Consider the following 19,063-nt stretch of genomic DNA (forward strand, 5'->3'; position numbering starts at 1 on the left):
TTCCCTCCTTTACTTCCCTCTTGTGTGTATTACTGACAAGTGAATAACGTCACCTAAAAGCCTATACTATTGCAAATCGAACGAGGTATAACTGATAACTTTGCGACAATTACAGCTTGAGCTAGATGTATTTAAGAAAAATGCAGTGAATACGAAAGGAATATTCAAGATGGCGGCCATTGCGCAATAATGACCATGATTCAGAACATGTGACCAATTTTTTTTAGAACACTAAAGATAGTAGAACACAGTAAAACAAACAAACCTTCTGGCTCTCAAACTCCCAACAGGACTCTCCTAGCTGCTAGACTAATAGCAGATTCATATTAGGCTTATCAACATGTTAGCAAAATATGCTTTGTTTTCACGGGTTTATATTCACAACTGAATTTTTATACATATACATGCATGATTGGTCTTATAATATTAAGTGATATAGAACGTAGAAATACAGAAATCTATGTTTTTAATGCCTGACAGGAAGTTGTAAAACACATCTGGGTTGCATGATAATGTTTCACAGGAATGTCTACTATGATGATACATTTCGTTGCGCATACTTCCTGTGAAATTTTATGATCTACTGTCCGTTATCATACATATTACGTCACAATTCGTAAATGTATAACTATATAAGCTATTGTATTGTTGTCCTTGTACGTATTTTATTGGATATGAGTTTTGACCTATTGTATTACTATAATATCTATAGCACTACTGTAGATGATTATTTTTGTTATGATTTTCAATATTTAACGAGACACTGTGGTATTTCGATATATCGATTTTCGATATTTTTCAATATTTCGATTTTTCCATATTCAATATATCGATTGCTCGGTATTTTTTTTTAATGAAGTTTTTAGATATTTTGATCCTTTAATATTTGGGTATTGGATATTTGCATATTATTGTATTAATATAGAAATAATAAAATATCGAAATAGATTAAAATATCGCATACCAAAAATTTAAAAGTACCAAAGACCATCGAAAAATTTCAATCTTATTAAAATACTGATCAATCGATGTATTGATATGGAAATATCGAAAACTGAAATATTGAATAATATCTAAATGTCAGAAATATTGATAGAAATATTGAATTATATCAATAACTTGAAAAATTAGAATCTCGAGAAGTACTGAGTAATCAATATATCGAATCAATATATGGAATTAGTGAATACCAAAATATTGTAAGAATCGAAATGTCGACCAGTGAAATTTTTACCACGACGAGTACGATGTATAAATAACGTTTTGATATTTTATTGATATTTTTTTCATGTCCAAATCCGGAATTCCCTCTTGTAAATTAGATTTCTCTTTTTACAATCGAGTTTTAAAATTCCCATTGTTCATTTTGCTTCCAAAATTTTCAAAAACAACTTTATCCTGTCTGTGTGATGAAGGTTGACGACTTTTCAGCTAAAACATTGAAGAAATTACATTTACTTACACATCGAGGATTTTTAATATTAAGTTTACGTACAACATGCATCTATTGCTACAAGGCACAATAACAAATCGGTGGAGTCAGGAAAATAAAATCACTATTCAATTCAACGTTTAAAAATAACTAGGCTAAAAAAATAAAATCAATATGGCCTTAACCCTCTACAGCCTTAACCCTCGCACTACCAACGACGGGGAAGGGGGGTACTTTGTGTCCACCATAGTATGTTTTTTGTAATTACTTTTCTGATCGTTTCTTTAAAATTGTAAAAGGTACATTATTGTTCAACATGTTTACTTAAAGCATATATACCTTACGGTGGTGCAAACTGAAAGTTAATGTGTCTCATAAATTTGCTATTTTAAGTTGATGGGCACAAAGTACCCCCCCCCCCCCCCCCGCGTCCGTTGCTAGGAGATATGGCTGACATTTAGAAGTATCACTCCTAGATGGCAGCATAATAAATGGCTGATAGTTTTATCCCGTGTACTGTTCACTTTAGTCACTGTAGATTTTTTTTCTTTTGCTGGATATATTTATTCTTAACAGATGAGTACAAAATGACTCTCCCTTGGTGGTCCGCGTTACAAAAATTACCTAGGTAGTGCGAGGTAACTTTACCTTAAATTTACCTTTTGAATTAAATTAATTTATATTTAAACTAAATTAAATTTATTAAATTAAAAAAAATATTTTTACCTTTTGAATACCAACGTTATAAAACCAATACTTTAAAAATTGTACAATTACCTGAGGACATTATAGGTATGTTCTAATACACGTGGTGTTTTCGCACTAAACGAATATGGATATCAGAAAATTAAGGTGTATAAGAAACTTGTGTTAAATGTTTTATGATAAATAAAAAAAAAAAAACATAAGGTAAACCAACGGCTGATAATTAATCCTTCTGTTTGCAGGTGGCTATAGTCAGTTGGGCGAGCCAATGCAGCAGTTGGGGGAGATTGGGGCTGGTGCATCTGGCGGTGCATCGACGGCAGGCGGTACGGCGAGCGAAGAGCCAGCCGCCTATGTCCCGCAACATTACGAACAGGACCAGGAGTACCACAGTAACCCCCACCCCTCCCCCTACCTCGAAAGCTCCCCCGAGTTCTACTCCTCGACGTTGCTCGACACCAAGTATCAGCCGGACTATGTCAAAAATTATAGTAGAGGTAAGACATGCAGTAATTTGTTTCTATTAAAATAAAGGCTTGAATTTTATCATTATTGCATCCGTCTGTGACATGATTTTTTTTTTTTTTTTAACTGAGTGAAAATTTGAGCTCTTCTATAACGTATCTTGTAGGAGCGTCATTTCAGATTTTGCTGAGAGGGGACAAGATTCTCTACCAATATATAATTCCATGTTTTATTAGTGTATTGCAGTACTAGTAATTTTATATATTACATTAATTACACCATTGATCTTTAAATTAATTGTAAGAAATATTATTTATATCAGCTTTTATTGTATAGCACTGCCCCTCAAGATATTTCAAACAAGTTAGCGCTCTTTTTCATTTTCTCAACTGTATTTTTCATTTCGAAGATACCTTTAGTAATATTTTCTTCTTCCCAACTATTTACTGCGTGGAAAGAAAATCTTTGAAACACACAAAAACTCCTGTAATACGAGTGTCAGTAGAGAAACTGTGAAATGGAGAAAAACATTGTATTTCTAAATTTTCTTCGATAAGCGGCTCGTGATGAATGTGCTGCATTCATTTCCTCAGTTAGTTTCCAGATGATAGCTTATTATGATATAAGAATTAGAGATAATAGCTGATTGTGGTATAAGAATTAGGAATGATAGCTGATTGTGATAAAAGAATTAAGGATGATAGCTGATTGTGATATGAGAATTAGAGATAGTAGCTGATTGTGGTATAAAAATTAGGGATGGCATCTGATTGTGATAGAAGAATTATAAATGATAGCTGATTATGATAGAAGAATTAAGGATGATAGCTGCTTGTGATGTGAGAATTAGAGATAGTAGCTGATTGTGGTATAAAAATTAGTAATGAAATCTGATTGTGATAGAAGAATTATGGATGATAACTGATTGTGATAAAAGAATTATGGATGATAACTGATTGTGATAAAAGAATTCAAGATGATAGCTTATTATGATGTAAGAATAATAGATGATAACTTATTATGAGAATAAGAATATGGTAGAAGAATTGGGAATGAGAGCTGATTGTGATACTATGTAGAATTCGTCAAAATGAACAAAGTGAATTGTATTTTTAAAAATAAAACGTGAAAAGGGTAAATTAGATCGCTATCACAACTATGTACTTTAAATAGCTGTAGGTTAACCAACGATTCGTGATACGCAAAAGATAATCAAATTAGAGAAACAGAAGACAGTATTTTGTATTTTGTACTTTGTGTTGCACTGTCAAGGTGTAGGTGAATGTTATGTGCTGTGAGTAGGGGTGAATGAATATACATATGCTGGTTTGATTGAAGTTTATTACAGGGAGTTAAGAGGGATAGAGGTAACAGCTTTCTGATGTTTTCCACCGACATTTCCTTTCAAGTGTTTATAACCTGAGAGGTTTCTTCTGTTTCTAGAAAATAATTTTTTGACCTTGAATTTTCTTCTGACTGTTACGGTCAAGTGTGTTTGGCCAGGTGTTTCTTTCCTTCTGTTGCCCTTTGTTCGAATATGCTATATACCAAAGAATAATAAAGGAAAGATGGAGAAGATATGTAGAATAATATAATTGCTAAGGTTTCTCTTGTTACCAGTCGGAGTTGGAGGAACAAATAACTTATTTTCAGTGCTATGTCTTTTAGAGTTACAGCTAGAATTCACGGGAAAGGTGACGGCAGAAGGTTGTTTCCGACACTTGACTTAGTTTTCCATTTTCACTAAATGTAGTTCTCAGGGTAAACATTAATATTTTATATGAAAGAACAATCCATACAAACCGGTACCATTTTGTATTAACTTTAAGCAAATCACAACAATTGTGTGTGCAGTGAGTTCCAGAGATGGACATTCTGCAATTGGGGCTCGCAGGGGCTCAGAGATACAAGCGCCTGAGGTGTGGCTCCTCAATAAGGCTCGTGCAGCTTGTTTTCGCGCTCACTAACGTCTCAGGTTCGCTAATCTCAGTTTGAAGTTCCCGAATACTGTTTCCGTATTTAAAACCTTGATAATACAAAATTGAAATTTGTTGAGAGTTACATCTTTTCTTCAAAATATTCATGTTCATAATAAGAACTAGAAAATTATAGATCACAGCTTGCGTTCGAAATTCTAGAATGCAATACATGTTTGATTTGTGCGGTATTTGTCTTGGTATATCCATCGTTTGTATACGAAAAACCGTAAAAATAACCTATTGATCCTTATAAGGTCCATGGTATGTTTTCGTACCATAATTCAGTTTTGTCTTTAACCGCTTATTTAGGTCCTGTAACAGGCATGCGGATATTGGTCAAGTCAGATATAAACCAAAGAACATCCGTTTTGGAACCAGATGTTCAACTTGGCGTCAAGTGGGGGCGAGGGATGTGACATCACATTTTGTTCTTGAAGCAGTTTTCAAAAATTTGTCCCACCCTTAGCTTTCAAGACATCATATTGAAATTTTTCATACGCATTGTGTGCACCTCTAACTATTTATCAATTTTTTGAGATCTTTACGTCAACCCGAGACCGAGGGGTCCAAAGATTTAAAAAAGGGATTTTTTTTTTTTAATTTTCCGGTTTTCCCTGATTTTCGCGTTTCTGTTACGGACAAGCGAGTGGTACCATTGGAACGGTTGCTCTGTTGTGAAAAAAAAAAAAAAAAAAAAAAGAGGTAACCTACGATAAATAGCTATGAAGCAGTACCTGCGTGACTGAAAGTCTAAAATTTACCTCAAAAAGCGAGGAATTTATAAGGGTTATTCAAAATTCGCGTTGTTTCGCGACTTTTAATTCCGTCAAAATTTAACTTCGAATGTCATATCAGGCCGATATGAATATTCATTGGTAGCCAATTGCGCTCGTCGGTGTAGTTGTGATTGTCTTTAATTTTATATAATTAAGAGGCATGCTTTAACTTCGTTTGTAAGTGTTTAGACATTTCCTACAAGAGTCTAGTGAGGTACTGACCATTTCACTTGTGTTAAACAGCGAATCATCAAAATCTGACAAAAGGCTGGAAAGAATAGGTCATATCGTTTTTATCATGTGTACTTAATACTTCTTCGTCCTGCTTGTAATGAGATAAGTTTTTTTTTTTTTTTCCTAATTCTGTATCAGGAGAAAGAGGTGGTTATTGGTTGGTTGCCAGGGACTACGGATGGGGGAAAGATGCATTCTTGCGAGAAATGTGGGTCGCTACAGCAACAGGACAGAGAAGTGGCGGTTTCTAAGTCCCCTACCGAGCGTTCTTCCATTCTCCTCCGGGTTACAGCAGACACACTTTAAGTATTAAGTTGCTTATTGTTGTTGTCTGTTGACGACAATCACGTATACGTGAAAACTTCTCCAGCCATGTATTGTCAATATTTATCCTGTATGTGTAAAGGTCTTGTCACTAAAACCGTCCCTAAGAACTGCTGGCGAACTAATATATATACAGCCATATATACATGTACTAGCGTCAATTATCCTCGCGTCTGGGTTAATAGAAAAAATAATACAGTAATATGTTTCGTTATTAGTATTTTTTTACTATTACTGAAATCGATAAAAACAAAGAAAATATGAAAAATCAGAAATAAAAATTAAATAATATTATTGTGAGCTAAATCTGGATTTTTAAACAGCATCGGAAGTGTCACTGTTCATCTCAGCGACCCCAAAAAGTATGGATTCAGTACAAATATCAGTCATTTTTGATCATTTTTGGTTATCTCCTCCTCCTCCTCCCCTAAGTTGCTCCGCCCTAAGGTAAAAAAAAAATCAGGTCCAAAACTCATCTATGTTAAAATTTGATCTAGATCGGTCGAGTGGTTCAAGAGTTATTAAGTCACAAAAGTAGTTACTTTCATTTTTATTTATTTTTATATATATCACCCTCCCTCTCCCCTAAATTGCACAGTCGAAGTGAAATAATAAAAATCATCCTAGGCCCGAACCTCATCGTGTTGAAAATTTGATCAACTATATATATATATATATATACCAACATATGTCCACAAATGTGTAATTTCGGAGCTAGCGCGTCTAAAATTGGTCGAAAGGCACGATAAAATGAAGACTCGTAACTCCAGAACTAAATATTGAATTATGGTGGCATAAAAGAGCATAGTGCTCATTTTGAGCTCAGATTATATTTGGATTTTTATTCTGGATTACAGATTTCAAAATACCGGTCATAAAGGGGCTGATAAGAAGTTCGTACCGGTCACCGGCCTTACTCAAAATAATAGCAATATTTTCAACCAGGCCGGTGAAATAGCAGCCAGGTGGCAACCCTATTTATTTATATATATTATACATAAATATGAAGACATATACGTATATGAAAAAGATCGTAGAAAACAATCGTTGGTATCTGGCAACAATATGAATTTTGATTCTAATATGGAAAAGTACAATAGTCATGAATTATGGATTATTTTTTTTATTCTTCTTTTTTTTTCTTATGTTATTAAATACTTTAATCTTCTGTATAATTTAAACCGTTCTTCTGATATAACGCTTGTAACTGAATATTCATATATCTTGAACATGCGTAAAGTGTGTAGAGTTTTTTTTTCCAAGTGAAAGTCTCATCATTATGCAAGAGAAAGACAGATGGACATCGCGTTGCTGCTCTACCATTGGAGCTGGAAGTATAGTTGTGTGTGTATGTAATTAATTCTGTTACACTCGGCTGCCAACCGCCATGACTCACACAGTATAGTTAACGTCACCCAAAACGTAATTTTTGCACGAACTCCCCGCCGTTAACAAAAGCAAACAAAGAAGCTGGATCTGTCATGGGAGATCCACCTGCTTTGAGAAGAAAGAAAAAAAATGAACATTTTTTTAGTGGTTTTTATTAAGTGTGTGCAATTAGCTTAGCTTATTTCGTGTTGTAGCTTGCATTATGAGAAAGAACTACAGTAGCTCTAAACTCTTGTTAGCCAAGATGATGGAACTCAGCCTGAAAATAACTTTCTTTGTGTAAGAGTATTTGAAAAGGTTAAGAGTCATTCCGTGTAATATTGACGCCATTTTGTTTTTTTTTTCTTCTAAAGTATAAAATAAACAGAAAATGTTTGTTTAAAACTTGAGAATATTTGAATCTTTATGTGTCTCGTTCTACTAGATACGATAATGAGAAATGAGTCAATTTACATGAAATAATACATCTGTAAAATAAAACAATCAAACTATTTCCACTATTCACACAACCACACAAAAAAATAAAATAAAATAAAAGTTCTGTGCATCGAAACCCAGGGTATGGATTCGATGTATTTTGTTACACAGAATCCAAATTTCGAAACCCAGGGTATGGATTCGATATATTTTGTTACACAGAATCCAAATTTCGAAACCCCATGGTATGGATTCGATGTATTTTGTTACACAGAATCCAAATTTCGAAACCCCAGGGTATGGATTCGATATATTTTGTTACACAGAATCCAAATTTCGAAACCCCAGGGTATAGATTCGATATATTTTGTTACACAGAATCCAAATTTCGAAACCCCAGGGTATGGATTCGATATATTTTGTTACACAGAATCCAAATTTCGAAACCCCAGGGTATGGATTCGATATATTTTGTTACACAGAATCCAAATTTCGAAACCCCAGGGTATGGATTCGATGTATTTTGTTACACAGAATCCAAATTTCGAAACCCCAGGGTATGGATTCGATATATTTTGTTACACAGAATCCAAATTTCGAAACCCAGGGTATGGATTCGATATATTTTGTTACACAGAATCCAAATTTCGAAACCCCAGGGTATGGATTCGATGTATTTTGTTACACAGAATCCAAATTTCGAAACCCCAGGGTATGGATTCGATATATTTTGTTACACAGAATCCAAATTTCGAAACCCCAGGGTATAGATTCGATATATTTTGTTACACAGAATCCAAATTTCGAAACCCCAGGGTATGGATTCGATATATTTTGTTACACAGAATCCAAATTTCGAAACCCCAGGGTATCGATTCGATATATTTTGTTACACAGAATCCAAATTTCGAAACCCCAGGGTATGGATTCGATGTATTTTGTTACACAGAATCCAAATTTCGAAACCCCAGGGTATGGATTCGATATATTTTGTTACACAGAATCCAAATTTCGAAACCCCAGGGTATAGATTCGATATATTTTGTTACACAGAATCCAAATTTCGAAACCCCAGGACGATTGATCATGTCAATTTTGTTTTATGGACGAGAAACGTGTGTCCTCCCTATACAAAATCGCTCAAATTTTTCACCCCTTAAAAAAAAATTGACACGGTCGAGCGTTGTGGGGTTTCGAAATTTGGATTTTGTGTAACAAAATACATGGAATCTATACCTAAGGGTCCAATGCATAGAACTTAATTTTTTGTGTGGCTTTGTTATTAAGTATTCTGCCTTTTGGCAGGTCCTGAGACTAATGAGTTTTTTTTTTTTTTTTGGGGGGGGGGCAGTGACAAGAAGAGAAAAATATTGTTACTTATTTTTCATTAAGAAAATTCTAAAAATATAATAGTCGAATTATCTATTTGTTAAACTTACAAATAAATCCCATACTTATTTGTACTCAAGGCGTAACAGTGATATATCCAGGCATTATAATAATAATTATAATAAATAAATAAATAAATAGGATCATTTCTGTATTAGCGACAAGCCTGGAAGTCAATTCTTACATTATTCGATATAGTGGAAGCCAAAACTAAGGATATTCAGTGATCAACGAAGATCAGTCATCCTGGATGTGTGCATATTAATGTTGCATAATACATAATCCTTAAAATGCTCATGTATTCACTGGCATGTCTTCACTGCAAACTCTTTATATATATAGGAAAATGAAAACAACACGAACAAAATAAATATTTTATTTTCATGTGGACATATAAGTTGTCAATTGGTTTGGGACCGTAATACTGTTGTGGCCCTATCGGAACCAGACATTACAGAAGGCCAATGCGTTGGGCACTTGGCTGTACAGGAGCTTAAGTAAAATAATATAGTAACTCTTTAATATATATATTTAATATTTATTGTTTACGGAAACAGTTATGTCAAAGCGGCCGTGCATTGTATACTGTACTACGAGCCAGTTGCATCCAGTAATATTGAAACAAAGCACAAACTGAAGAATGAAGACTCCTCAATGTTGTTATAATATTGAAAATTTGAAAGCAGAGAGCGTATTGTGATATAAGTACTGGATGGACAAAATATATGTCCCTGATTGTGATATTGCTATGCTTTTCACAAACACAGACTTATTTACTGCTGTCCGTACAGTCATAATGAATTTCTTATCTATTCCTGCTACAACATGCACAATATAAAGGTCCTTCAGCACGCTTAAGAGGGTGAAAACATGGCTTCTGTCGAATATGTGTGAAAAGTGATTACGTAGCTTATGCATTCTAAGTGTCCACAGAGAAAAATATACTCAATAGATCTGTGCAAGAAAGTGATCGTTAAGTTTGGACCAGTGGTGTAATGCTGGAATTTTTTGTAGGTATACGCTTGATCGCTTTCAAAAGTATAGCGTATACGTAAGACTACTTGCCGTATACGCACCTAATATATGCTTATTCTTTCGTAAATTTAAGGTGAGTATACGCTGGACTATAAAAGTTTTAGGTGGGTATACGCCGTATACTCCCGTATACGCCCCATTACATCCCTGGTTTGGACAGAAAAAGAAAAAATCTTCGACTTCTGTTCAAAGAAAACTGAAAATATTTTTTTAACAATGTGGAAAACCGAAAAGCAGTTACGTTATGTATTGATACTCTCAATTGTACGTTTTTGTCATTGTGTATTTTTACATTACTTTTTTTTATTTATTTCATTATCAACTTTGTGATAAATCCATATTCATCTTTTGTCTATGTGTATTTGAGTAAAACCCCATAAAATAACTTCTGTTAGTGCAATATTGAAAATGAGAGTCCTACAAGTAGAGTGCCTGCTCTCTCCTTCCTTGGAACCAATCACATGAACGCCTTTGCTTGTGAATGGTATATTTTAAAATCACCTCAATGAATAATTAGTTATTTTGTAATTCTAAATGTAATCGATTTAATTTTAATCTAATTTTTTTTAAAATTAATTTTTCAAACGATGTGAGTTTTAAGAGATCCACAACTTTTTTTCCCCCAAGTTGTCTTTTCTCTATGGAAATATAGCACTCACAGTGACATGATGTTAATGGGGACTTGTGGAATTCATTCATCCAGTGTGATTCATGCATTTTGACGCAATGTAACCGAATGAAGGGGAAAGACGGAAAGTCCCCCCTTGTTGGTGGCACTTGTTGCTTGCTTTGGCGATCGATGACCACGTGTTGAACGTTATGAGATGCCGATCGCTGGAACGTGACAGTGACTTGAAGGCATCCCTACAGCCAAGAGAAGAAGATCACGTGCTGCCTCTTTGTTTGAACTGACGTGTTGCCGTGCGTGACGGGAGAAGATGATAATGACGTCAAGGCGGAATTAATGATGCCACCAAACAACTATTGTCTTCGAATATGGCGGGGGATTTCTTTTTAAAATGTACTCCCAGAAGTTACAGGTGGATGCACAGAATTTCTTTATCTGTAGCAAATGAGAATACAAGATCTACTTAGAGATGTTTGGACTTCTGTGACGCCTGACTCGTGTTCTACCACATCTTCACGCAATTCTCGTTTATGATTTCGTCATGGACGGCGTTTCAAGGAACAACTAATTAGAGAATCATTCAAACCTTTTCACATTTCACTTCACATCTGATTTTAAATATAAAAGTTCGAAGAAAGACGATGAAAATCCAGTTTTGACCCTTAAAAAAAAAATAACTTCTTTTCTACTGAGGCCATCAGCCTTGTACATAGTACGTTAAGTATATTGTACATATTACTATCCTATAACCGATAATGTATATACATTTTGAAACTTTTATAATTATTATAACCACCAACATAAACCCATATTATTGAGCAACGGCTTTGAAACAGCACTTCCTTTTCTGTTCTCAAAACCATCAGGAAAATCCTGTCTGGAATCCATTTTATATTCAGCCATTTAAAGGTTACGTAATAGAGGGAAACCAACAAGAAATACAAAAATGTGTTCTTTCAGAAGCGTTTTTTTTTTCCTGTTTCTTACAAAAAGTTTTTCTTTTGCGCAAAGAAACAGTGCTCTAAAGAATCACTAATCTTATTTTTTTTTTTCTTTTGAGTTTAACTTTTATTTCTTGTCGAGGCCTCATAGTTTAGCGCGAAATCCGAATTGAATGTGTTCCTACTGGCAGTCAAACTTCAGGCCTCCCATACTCTATATCTTACTGACCTTGATATGTACCTTTCTGTAAGTCTGGTGAATGTACCACTTTTACGTGTGTTTGCCGTTTCATTCTTTGTATGTTTTGTGGTAACATTTACCGCATTAAAATTGTTTTGTATCTGTTGCAGGTCGATACCCACACCATGAAGCATACAGTGATGGCTACGGAAGCAGCCCTCACTATGATTCGTCTCCCTATCAGACAGTCCCTAACAGCGTCCACGCGCCCGAACACTGGTCCTCATCAGAGTTGAGCACTGGAGGCATGGGAGGAGGACATCCAGCCTTCTTGCATGCTGCGAGGGAGGGTCTTACCCACCCTGGACACCCGCCCACACCAAATGGGGAAACGAAGCCAGTGATCCCAACTTCGATGTTAGCTAGCTACTCAGGTAAGCTGAAAGACGCCTTCAAACTTGTAGTTTTAGTTATTCTTGCATTTAATGAACGCAGTTTTTGCTTTCAAAGCTGTTCCAAAACTTGCAGTAGAATTAAGTGCAAGGCAAATTATTTTTTTGTTTTCATTTATTCCCCCTTATTGTTCATTTTTGTCTAATCATGAAGTATTAAGTTAGTGGAATGAGTCGGTCTGGTCTCTTCTATCTCTTTTCCAGTACTTTTTTTAAAAATTCAGCTAAAATTTCAGACACCAAATCTTGGTGTGGTCCTAAGTCAGCAAACATTGAAATCCCGTACACAGTTTCTTTCCGAATCTCGATATAGAAGAACCGATTTGAGTAGAGCTTAATGCAACTTAGAAACAACATCACTCCATTGGGATCGCATGATATGTACGGTACTAAATTGCTTTAGCCATTTGAAGATTAGAATTAGTATCGGGAAAGGGAATGAGTCGTTTACTGCTGGCAACTGTACCTGAATTTAATTTCAAAATGTCAAATTAAATAGCCGTCCCTCACATCTCCAGGTTCATTCAGCAATTTAAACGTAGAACACAAGAAATGTAAAATCTAAGATTACTTCATTGCATTTGATCAAGTACTGAACGTAATAGTAACTAAAAATTTGCTTTGTTTCGAAAATAAATAAATAAATAAATAAATAATAAGAGTTCAATGAAATTTCTCATAGTGTGGTATAAGAATAATCGCTTACTCTGAGGGAAGAACGTAGATTTAAAGTATTTGAGAATAAGATCCTAAAGCGGATATTCGGACCCAAAAGGAACGGGAATGAGCAATGGCGGAAACTTCATAACAAGGAACTACATAATTTACACCGTTTACAGAACATTGTTAGGGTCATCAAATCTAGGAGGCTCAGGTGGGCAGGACATGTAGCCAGAATAAAAGAAAATAAGAACGCTTTCAAAGCTTTTACTAGAAATCCGGTCGGAAAACGACCATTAGGAAGACCCAGGCGCAGATGGGAGGACTATATTAAGATGGATCTCACAGAAATAGGAATACATAATAGACACTGGATCCAGTTGGCAAAGGACATAAGTCAATGGAAAGCTTTCGTGAACGCTACATTGAACCTCCGGGTTCCATAGGCTATAGAGTTAGTTAGTTAGTTAATTAGTGGAATAAAAATATTACTCGTTGTTTCTGTAATAGCACTGTGGAGCAATTGTGAAATCAATTCCCAATCCAAAATAATTGGTCTTGTACTAAAGTTATGTGTGAACTGAATTACTGTGGATGCTTATCCATTAGCCTTCTGAAGCACATGAATCTGAAAATTCACATAAAGAAAGATGAAAATGTAACGGCAAAACTACACAAAGTAAAGCAAATACTACGAGTTAAAAGACAAGGAAGAAAAATGGAGTGCATCACTGCACACAAATTAAGCGTTGGCTTTGTTGGAAATTTACTTTTGCGTAAAGCTATGATTCTGTTCAAATAGGTGTTTTTTAATCATGATAAAACCATTGTGTTTCAAAAGGTTAATATACACCCTCCATTCCAAAAGAAACCGAACTTTTGAAAACAAATAGTACCACTAGTGCCATCTGTTGTAATATTTTACCGGTAGATGGCGTAGTCCCTCATTGACAACTGGTATAAATGTCATGACATTTGGATGCACGGCAACAGTTATTGCGTTTCAACTGTCAGTGTGTTGTGTACATCGGTCGGAAAATGAGTTTCAAACAACGAGCTGCAATTGAGTTTTGTGTTAAACTGGGTAAAACTTTTAGTGAAACGCACCAAATGCTACAAAATGCATATGGTGATGAGTGTCTATCCCGTACGCAAGTTTACGAGTGGTTCAGGCGATTCAAATCGGGTAGAGAGACGCTGGATGATGACGAAAGATCAGGCCGTCCCAGAACCGGATTATCGGAAGAAAACATCGAAAAAGTGTGTGAATTCATCAAACATAACAAAAAATCGTCGGTGAAAGTTATTGAAATGGAATTAGGCATTCCTCAAACAACCGCATACCGCATTTTGACCGAAGTTTTGGGCCTTAAGAAGGTTAATTCGCGGTTTGTACCACACAAACTCACCGAAGACCAAAAAGTTGATCGAATTGCGCATTGCAAAGACATCGTTAAAAGTGCTCGGCAGGATCGAAACTTCTTGAAATCGATTGTAACTGGTGGCGAGACGTGGTGTTTTGAATATGAGCCCGAAACAAAGCGGCAAAGTGCTGAATGGAGAGCGCCGGATGAAGGAACACCCAAAAAAAGTCGCTTGGTGAAGTTAAAAGTTAAGGTGATGCTGATTTGTTTTTACGATTCAAAAGGAATTATCCACAAAGAATTTGTTCAGCCCGGCCAGACAGTCACTGGAGAGTTTTACTTGGGCGTCATGAAGCGTTTGCTGGCAAGAATTCGTCGTATTCGGCCCGAATATCGCGAAATCGGCAGTTGGACTCTTTTGGACGATAATGCACCATCACATCGTTCGCGACTTGTAACTGAATTTTTGGTCAAAAATCACATTATTCGGTTGCATCATCCGCCCTATTCACCAGATCTCGCCCCGTGCGATTTCTATCTGTTCCCGAAACTGGATTTGGCGATGAAAGGAAAGTGGCACGCATCGATTAATGCCATTGAGAAGGCGACGACCGCCGTCCTAAAGACCATTCCAAAAAGGACATGGAGAAGTCGTTTGACAACTTGTTGGAGCGTGCAGATATGCGTATCGATGCAGAAGGGGAATACATTGATTAATAAAAATGATTTGTTCCAAAATGTACATTGCTTTTTTGCTTTTTTAAAACGTTCGGTTTCTTTTGGAATGGAGGGTGTATGTGACATTTGTAATCTTACATTGGGCGTGGTTTTCTGTGTATTTCATGTTCCTTTTCATGGCTAATAGTATTACGATCAGGAGCGCACCCATATGGGAAGTCCATTGGGTCCGGACCTCTCCCCCACAAATTTGATAACTCGGACATAATTTGTACACTTTCTTAAAATAAAACTATATTTGTTGAGCAGAGAAATCCTAATGCTTTTGATCTTACACTTCGTCTGTACGCATTCTTTCCTTATAAAAAACAATCTAGTTCTATTGTTTTTCTGGGAATATAGATGGCAGCACTTAACAATTTAATTATCGTCATTTCGGATGCAGAATAACACTGATTCAATACTACACGACGTAGTGTTTTGTAGTATTGGACTCTCCCTCAACTTTTGGATCTCTCCCAAGAAAATATTTTGAGTGCGCTCCTGGTTACAACTGATTATATTATGTCTTATTTTTAATCCATTTCCCCAACAAACAATCCATTATATATTAATTAATTATTTTTAACTAAATAATGTCCCAAGTAGTATTACTTATCTTTTCTTATTCTACTAAAGGCCTTTCGTATTTTTCACAGGTCTTAACAAAACTGGACAAAATTGCGGTACGATTTCTGATTGCATTTGTTTTATCTGTTGTTATATATGTTACTTTCTTTAAAATAGTTTGAATTCTCCCAAGATTCCCTTTATTTTAGATTTTTTATCTGTATTTAAGAAACTACAAATACTTGCCTCTTGAATGTTCTTTTTGAACCATACAATATCAAAATCAAGGATCATATGTTAAAGATCGGTTATACGTTATGTGTTTCGGTTATACGTTTTCCGTTCAGCTTTGAAAATGGTGTGTTGGTTGTATACGTACTATAATTTGCATTGATGCCTCACCACAGTATACATTTTTCTGTGTAGTGTTTTATTTTTTTAAAGAAAATCCTTGAATACTGTAAGGCCTGCTATACACTATGAGACAAAGCCTGGGAAATATCTGAGGAAAATGTTACGACATACCTCATAGGAAATTCTACCCTTTTGTGCCATACACGTAACTTCACTGCACATTCTACTGTTATTGATATCAGGCTCTATATTGTTAAATTGCACACCTCTTTAAAAAAAGCATAAAAATTAGATAAATTAGCAAAACATATCTCATCAGTCCCTTCACTACTCTTCATTTTGTCGAGTATTTTTGCTCTTTCACTCACATACAAAACAAATTTGTTTTCACTTTCTCTCACCTGATGTTACTTAAATCGAAATCTTACGAATTTTCTTTCCGAAATAGAGCGTGCTCTAAACACGAGAAATCTCATAGGATCGTTCAGAACATAGGAAATGACATGCGATCTGATGCCATACACGTTGAGGATTTTGATTCTAGGAAAAATCGTAAGAGATTTCCTAGGATCTATCCTATAGTGTATAGCAGGCCTAATTCGTTTCGATGTAAGTAATTATCTTCTTATGAGTAAAGAAGTCGTTTGAATGTAGCCATAGCTTACGACTTTGATTGAGTTTAAATTTGAGTTTTTTTTTAATTTAATTTTATTTTTTAAATACGGGGTCTATTGAAATATTGCCAAAATTGAATGTTACCTTCTCATAGAATATTTCTTCGTCTTTTACAACTACAAGTCTATGTTCTCGAACTTGCCAATACTATAATATCGTTATGTTCGGCTTATTCCTTTATATCTAAAGAGAAATTTCTGCGTATATTAATTTAATCTATGCTACCTATTCAAATTCAAAGATATTTGGTGAAATAGATAAATACATGGATTATACAAGCGAAAGCTAAACATCTGTAGTTATTTTCAGTTCTAATACGGTTCGAATCAAGTATAGCTCTTCAGATAGTTCTAATAACTAAACTAACTAACTAACTAACTCTATGGCCTATGGAACCCGGAGGTTCAGTGCCGCGTTCACAAAAGCTCTCCACTGACTTCTATCCTTAGCTAATTGCATCCAGTTTCTGCTTTGTATTCCTATCTCTGCGAGATCCATCATAATATTATCCTCCCATCTGCGCCTAGGTCTTCCTAATGGTCGTTTTCCTATGGGTCTTCCAGTCAAGACTTTGAAAGCGTCTCTACTTTCATCCATTCTAGCTACATGACCCGCCCACCTAAGCCTCCTAGACTTGACGACCCTAACAATGTTGGGTAAACCGTATAAACTATGTAGTTCCTCGTTATGAAGTTTCCGCCATTCTCCATTCTCGTTCCTCTTGGGTCCGAATATTCTTCTCAGGATCCTGTTCTCAAATACTTTCAGTCTATGTTCTTCCCTCAGAGTAAGCGACCATGTTTCACAACCATACAGAACAACAGGCATGATTATCGTTTTATATATTTTAAGCTTCAGATTCCTCGACAGACTTCGCGACGACAAGAGATTTTGAACCGAATAGTAACACGAATTCCCTACTTTTAGTCGACATTTAATTTCTTCGTGAATATGATTTTCGTCTGTTAATATTGATCCTAAATATTTGAAAGTATCCACTTTATCAAAAGTATTATTTAATATTTTAACGCCTCCACAATTTGCCGTATTACGGTCCCGACGCACTTCCATGTATTTAGTTTTCTCTGCATTTACTTCTAAACCCATGTCCCTGCAAGCGTTTAATAATATCTCTGCATTTATTTCTACTGTTCTCCTATCATCCCCTATTAAATTTACATCATCAGCATATGCCATAACCTGGTGAATGCCGTTCAACTTTAGGCCCTGGTTGCTATCTTTGATTTTCCTTATGGCGCATTCCAGCACAAAGTTAAATAATAATGGCGACAACGCATCTCCTTGTTTCAGGCCATTTTCGACGTGGAAGCTCGTGGACAAAAATTTTCCTATCCGGACTTTACTTTGGGATTCACTTACACATATCTTAATTAATCTAATTAGCTTTCTCGGTATTCCAAGTTCTGTAAGAACGTTGTATAATGTTTCTCTCCTAACCGAGTCGTAAGCCTTTCTAAAATCAATAAATAGTTGATGTACCGGGGTATTGTATTCCCACTTCTTTTCGAGTATTTGGCGAATGGTAAATATTTGGTCGATAGTTGATCGATTTCGTCTAAATCCGCACTGATAATCTCCAATAATTTCATCTGCGTATGGGGTCAATCTTGCTAACAGAATAATTGAAAGTATTTTATAGGATGTTGACAGAAGAGATATGCCTGTTCTAATAACTAATTAGACATAATATATGTATGTAGTTTTCGCATTGTCATTCAGGAAAAATAAATGTTAGTATTGCTCTTAGATAATAATAATAATAATAATAATAATAATAATAATAATAATAATAATAATAATAATAATAATAAGCCGTAGATTCAAAATTTTCTAATGCACTACACTTGGCTATTTTTTTTCATTTTCACGTAGGACATGTAACAAGTCTAACTTCATACCCTCCATCCCACTATTTCTTCTCCTATTTGCGTCTACCATATCCTCCAGCATTGTTTCCTTTTATTCAACCATACCCTTCAGCATTATTTATCTTCTTTTTCTTCCTGCGTACTCTCCAGCGCTATTTCTCATCCTTTTTCTTCCACCTTACCGTCCAGCACTACTTCTCAAACATTTTCTTACACCATATTCTCCAGCACTCTATTCATCCTCCTCTTTTCTTCCATTACACACCCTCATTTTATTTATTCTATTTTTTTCTTCACATACCCTCCAGCACTCTATTTCTCGTCCTTGTTTCTTCCACTACACGCTCCAGTACTCTATTTCTCAGCTGTTTCTTCCATCATATTCTCCAACACTGTATTTCTCCTACTTTTCCTTCCATCATACCCTCCAGCAATATTCCTATCCTTTTTCTTGATGCCGTCCAGCGCTATTCCTCAATCCTTTTCT

General features: G+C 35.4%; 1 protein-coding gene across 6 annotated transcripts in view; it reads left to right on the top strand.

Moving 5' to 3' along the window:
- Window positions 1–19,063, top strand: part of pnt (ETS transcription factor pointed) — a 416,779-nt gene that overhangs the window by 390,711 nt on the left and 7,005 nt on the right. For all 6 annotated transcript variants that reach the window (XM_081730015.1, XM_081730014.1, XM_081730010.1 and 3 more), the window contains 2 exons: window positions 2,380–2,634; window positions 12,066–12,329. In XM_081730015.1, coding sequence (XP_081586141.1) covers window positions 2,380–2,634; window positions 12,066–12,329 — 519 coding nt within the window. The remainder of the gene's footprint in view (window positions 1–2,379; window positions 2,635–12,065; window positions 12,330–19,063) is intronic.

The sequence above is a fragment of the Thermobia domestica genome, chromosome 11 (assembly GCF_964235325.1).
Source record: "Thermobia domestica chromosome 11, izTheDome1.hap1.1, whole genome shotgun sequence".
In the NCBI taxonomy this organism is placed as follows: Eukaryota; Metazoa; Arthropoda; class Insecta; order Zygentoma; family Lepismatidae; genus Thermobia; species Thermobia domestica.